At 49.7% G+C, this 6,843-nt stretch overlaps 1 protein-coding gene across 1 annotated transcript in view; it reads left to right on the forward strand.

Annotated features, from left to right (window-relative positions):
* Positions 1-5,868, forward strand: part of LOC133339677 (uncharacterized) — a 36,959-nt gene extending 31,091 nt beyond the window's left edge. The window contains exon 5 of the mRNA XM_061547833.1: positions 5,803-5,868. Within this exon, the coding sequence (XP_061403817.1) occupies positions 5,803-5,868 (66 nt within the window). The remainder of the gene's footprint in view (positions 1-5,802) is intronic.
* Positions 5,869-6,843: the final 975 nt, after the last annotated feature.

Below are 6,843 nucleotides of genomic sequence, written 5' to 3' on the forward strand. Positions count from 1 at the left end.
GTTACACGTCGGCCCGACGGAAGCTCGATGCACCCCTGGTCAATCAAGATACGAATGGGCATTTTGGCCAAGAAATCCGTCCCCAACAGGCACGGAACCGCCAGTGAGGAGGAAACCAAAACAGGGCCGGATAATTTAATGTCTCCAATGCAAATTTTGGCGCGGATTTGCCCAATGATGCCTAGCGAGCCCCCGTTAGCAGCATAGCATGGCACGTCAACGGGGAGCAAGGGACGACTTTGAACGGGAAGGATGTTATAAATCAAATCAGATATAATGGTCGCCGACGCTCCTGTGTCAATTAAAATCCGCACCTCTACCCCATCAATATGACTGACCACGACCGACGATCCCGCCGACGCTGCAACGACACGATGGGCGAGCTCCGACCACTGACCCGGTTGGAGCACTCGACGCATTTCAGAACAATCGGACGCAACAGCCGTCGATTTTCGAGCCCTGTTCTGTTCAGCGCGTGAGTGTGTGTCGGATGCGTGCATGGGCCAAACGTGTGAGGTGCCACGACTCGCCGTATTTCTCTGCTGGAGCTTGGGTGGAGACGGCGCGGCGTCCTGACGAGGTGTCGCCCTGCGCTGATGGGGAGCCCGGCATCCTGAAGCAACGTGGCCTTGAAGGCCACAGTTGTAGCAGCGTGTGAGCGCCCCAGATGGCCTGGGCTGCTCCTGGCGGCTCGGTCCGTTCCGAGCCTGTGGTGCCGCCGATCTCCATTCCCCCCGCCGCTCCACCCCGCAGACCTCCTCCGATGGGAGGGTGGTGGCCGCCATGGCATGGCCGGCCACCCCCTTGGCGGCCTTGCGACGCAGGGACCGCAAGCCCCCGTGGATGTGGCGCGCGACCAGCAAGGAAGACATCTCTGCGTCGTCTTGAGCCAAGACGGCGACGTCCAGCTCGTCCGCGAGTTGCAGCAGCTTTTCAGCCACCATAGCGTCCACTCCCTCCTCGTCCATCCGCGGGAAAGCTGCCTTCGCCAGGGCCAGGAGAGCCGTCCGGAAGGCCAGAGGCGATTCGTTGGCGCCCCGATGACGATCGTGGAACAGCTGCCTGCAGTCCGAAGGCGGGCCGTAGACAGCTGACAGCAGCTGCAGCGCCAAGTGCAGCGTGGCGCGGTTTTCTTTAGGCGCCGAGGTGAGAGTAGCCAGGGCGTCGTTGTCCAGCATCGCTGGCAGCGCGCGTAGTGCCTCAGCGTCTGTCCAGTTTGCCATCTCCTGATGAGCGATGAACCATCTTTTGAAGCCGCCCCCAGTCCCCGTCCGCGCCCACGAATTCTTTGAGAGGCGGCAGTCGCTGCTGTAACGCGACGTCCGTGGCTGCGGATCGCGCTCCGTCGTTCCCCGCAGACGTTACAGTGTGGGCGGGCTGCGAGCATGGCATCGCCGGTCGCTTCGTTGTTGACGCGCTGGCCGGTGTCACGGCTTGGCTTGGCCCTCAGCAGTCACCTGACGCGGGCCGTCCCCGCCCTCTGCTCGCACTGTAGTGATGGCGGGAAATTTTACCGCGAGCTGCGTCGGGGTGGCGGGAAATGTCGCCGCGCGTCAGCTGCCGTCGTCGTCCCGCGCAGCCCCTCCAGCCCCCATCCGCGTGATCTCCTCCAACGTGGCGGCCGCAGCGTAGAGCAGCTCCGCCAGGCGGGAGTGAGCCAGCCGAAGTCCCTCAGCCGACGCATCCCCCCCTTCCTGTCGTAGCAGCGCGGGTGTACTCGGCCCCGGCTGCTCCGATCCGACCTCGGCCATCTCTGCTGCCGATTCGGCCGAGGTGTCCTCCAACTCCTACTCCCTGGTACGTGTCGACCCTCGTGTGTCCATCGTTGAACGTTTACTTCTGACCCCAGATGTAGTAAGTATTTAGGAGGCTTGGACGACGGGGTCGGAGGCACACTTATTTATTAACACCAACTCGTGCACAGTAACGGGTACACACAGTACTTAAAGGGGTATCGTCCCCTTCACTCGTCTAACAGGGAGACACAACATCTAACCTCGCTAACCTACACCCGAGTCCTCCACTACGGAGCTAGGGGAGGCTACCTATCCCAGCCCTGGTCAAGCTGGGATCCCGGCACCCTGAGTCTCCAGACCGGCTGTTATAAGAACGTCAGTCTGGGCTCTCGGGGCCACGCCACCGGCTTGCCCTGGTCGGCCCTGACAAGGACAACGAGCCAGGGGAGCTCCGGGGCCTATTCTAGCTGGTCTTCAGTCTTCGCTGGTTTAAGCTAATACTCGACCTCGAGCCCTCCGGCTCACCACCTTTTACAGTACTCGGCCCCCGGGAGGGGCCCGTGGGGGATGCAGGTGCGGACGTCGGTGTGAGCACCTCCTCTGTGTACGGCCCTAACCACGCCCCTTGTGTTTGTTAGCCATCCGCGCCCATACACAATTACACCTCTACACATACACCACACACTACACTAAACTATACACTACACTATACACCACACACTACACTACACTATACACTACACCACTATACACTATAATAAACACAATACACTACACTATACACTACACACCACACATTACACTACACTATACACTACACACTACACTATACACTACACACTACACTATACACTACACTACACACTACACTATACACCACACACTACACTATATACTACACACCATACACTACACTACAGTATACACTACACACCACACACTACACTATACACTACACACCATACACCACACACTACACTATACACCACACACTACACTATACACTACACCCCACACTACAATATACACTACACACCACACACCACACCATACACTACACTATACACCACACACTACACTATACACTACAAACTACACTGTACACTACACACCACACACTACATTACACTATACACCACACACTACACTATACACCACACACCACACACTACAAACAACACTACACACCACACACTACACTATACACCACACACTACACTATACACTACACCAAACACTACACTATACACCACACACTACACACTACACTACACACCACACACTACACTATACACTACACTACACACTACACTATACACTACACCACACTACACTACACACTACACACTACGATATACACTACACACCACACACTACACTATACACTACACACTACACTACAATATACACTACACACCACACTATACACTACACTACACACCAGACACTACACTATACACTACACTATACACCACGCACTACACTACACCACACACTACACTATACACCACACACTACACTATACACTACACACCACACACTAAACTACACACCACACACAACACACTACACTACACACTACACTACACTATACACCACACACTACACTACACATTACACTACACTATACACCACACACTATACACTACACACTACACTATACACTACACTATACACTACACACCATAGACCACACACTACACACTACACTATATACCACACACTACACTATACACTACACACCACACTACACTATACACTACACACCACACTATACACTACAAACTACACTGTACACTACACACCACACAGTACATTACACTATACACCACACACTACACTATACACCACACACTACAAAATACACTACACACCACACACTACAATATACACCACACACTACACTATACACTACACCATACACTACACTATACACCACACACTACACTATACACTACACTACACACTACAATATACACTACACCACACTACACTATACACTACACACTACACACTACAATATACACTACACACCACACACTACACTATACACTACACACTACACTACAATATACACTACATACCACACAGTACACTATACACTACACACTACACTACACACCACACACTACACTATACACTACACTATACACCACGCACTACACTACACCACACACTACACTAAAGACCACACACTACACTATACACTACACACCACACACTAAACTACACACCACATACAACACACTACACCACACACTATACTACACACCACACACTACACACTACACTACACTATACACCACACACTACATTATACACTACACACCACACACTAAACTACACACCACACACAACACACTACACTACACTATACACCACACTACACTACACACTACACACTACAATATACACTACACACCACACACTACACTATACACTACACACTACACTACAATATACACTACACACCACACACTACACTATACACTACACTACACACCACACACTACACTATACACTACACTATACACCACGCACTACACTACACTATACACCACCCACTACACTATACACTACACACCACACACTAAACTACACACCACACACAACACACTACACTACACACTACACTACACTATACACCACACACTACACTACACATTACACTACACTATACACCACACACTATACACTACACACTACACTATACACTACACTATATACCACACACTACACTATACACTACACACCACACTACACTATACACTACACAACACACACCACACCATACATACACTACACTATACACCACACACTACACTATACACTACAAACTACACTGTACACTACACACCACACACTACATTACACTATACACCACACACTACACTATACACCACACACTACAAAATACACTACACACCACACACTACAATATACACCACACACTACACTATACACTACACCATACACTACACTATACACCACACACAACACTATACACTACACACCACACACTACACTATACACTAAACTACACACTACACTATACACTACACCACACTACACTATACACTACACACTACAATATACACTACACACCACACACTACACTATACACTACTCACTACACTACAATATACACTACACACCACACACTACACTATACACTACACACTACACTACACACCACATACTACACTATACACTACACTATACACCACGCACTACACTACACCACACACTACACTATACACCACACACTACACTATACACTACTCACTACACTACAATATACACTACACACCACACACTACACTATACACTACACACTACACTACACACCACATACTACACTATACACTACACTATACACCACGCACTACACTACACCACACACTACACTATACACCACACACTACACTATACACTACACACCACACACTACACTATACACTACACACTACACTACACACCACACACTACACTATACACTACACTATACACCACGCACTACACTACACCACACACTACACTATACACCACACACTACACTATACACTACACACCACACACTACACTATACACTACACTATACACCACGCACTACACTACACCACACACTACACTATACACCATACACTACACTATACACTACACACCACACACTAAACTACACACCACATACAACACACTACACCACACACTATACTACACACCACACACTACACTACACACTACACTACACTATACACCACACACTACACTATACACTACACACCACACACTATACACTACACACCACACACACTATACACTACACTACAGTATACACTACAACACTATACACTCCACCATACACTACAACTATACTACACACCACACCATAACCGACGAAATAACCCTGACCTCCTGCTCGTCATCTGCGATGCCCTCTCCCCGTGACCCCACCGTACACGGTTTGTGTCCTTGTGGGTCTGTGACAACGATAATGAAATAAACGATTGTTTGATGACACGTCTCTACCCCCCCCCACCACTCCCCCCCCCCCCACGTTCCACAGCTCACCAGCTCCTATCAGAAACTCGGGTCTCGGTTGGTGGAAGTGGGGATCTTAAACTTCCGGTGAGGACGGCTCAAACTTGCGTCACTCCACGACCACCGGAACTTCACCATAGACTCAGCAAAGCACCATAGACTCAACACTGCCTATAGACTCAACACTGCACCATATATTCAACACTGCACCATAGACTCAACACTGCACCATAGACTCAGCATTGCACCATAGACTCAGCACTGCACCATAGACTCAGCACTGCACCATAGACGCAACACTGCACCATAGACTTCAGCAACTGCCCATTAGTACTCAACACTCTGCCCATAAATTCAACACTGCACCATAGACTCAACACTTCGCCATAGACTCAACAACTGCCATAGAGCTCAGCACTGCACAATAGACTCAGCACTGTCACAATAGACTCAGCACTGCGCTCATAGTACTCAACACTGCGCCATAGACTCAAAACTGCACCGTAGACTCAACACTATGCACTATAGACTCATACTGCACCATAGACTCATCACTGCACCATAGACTGCAAGCACTGCACCATAGACTCAAAAACCGCTGCACCATAGACGTCAACAATGCCACCAGAGAACTCAACACTGCACCCGAGACTCAGCAGCTGCACCATAGAACTCAGCAACGGCACCATAGACTCAGCACTGTGCACCATAGACTCAGCACTGCACCATATTACTCAACATTGGCACCACTAGACTCAACACTGCCACCATAGACTCAACACTGCAAAGCAACCATAGACTCAAACAATGACCATAGACTCACACTGCCCCATAGCCTCAACACTGCACCATAGACTCAACACTGCACAATAGACTCACCACTGCACCATAGACTCAGCACTGCACCATAAACTCAACAATGCACCAGACACTCTGCACTGCACCATAGACTCAACGCTGCACCATAGACTCAGCACTGCACCATAGACTCAACACTGCACCATAGACTCAACACTGCACCATAGACTCACACTGCACCATAGACTCAACACTGCACCATAGACTC

This window comes from Lethenteron reissneri, unplaced genomic scaffold (assembly GCF_015708825.2).
Source record: "Lethenteron reissneri isolate LAM-NWPU_2019-01 unplaced genomic scaffold, ASM1570882v1 scaffold_203, whole genome shotgun sequence".
Lineage (NCBI taxonomy): Eukaryota > Metazoa > Chordata > Hyperoartia > Petromyzontiformes > Petromyzontidae > Lethenteron > Lethenteron reissneri.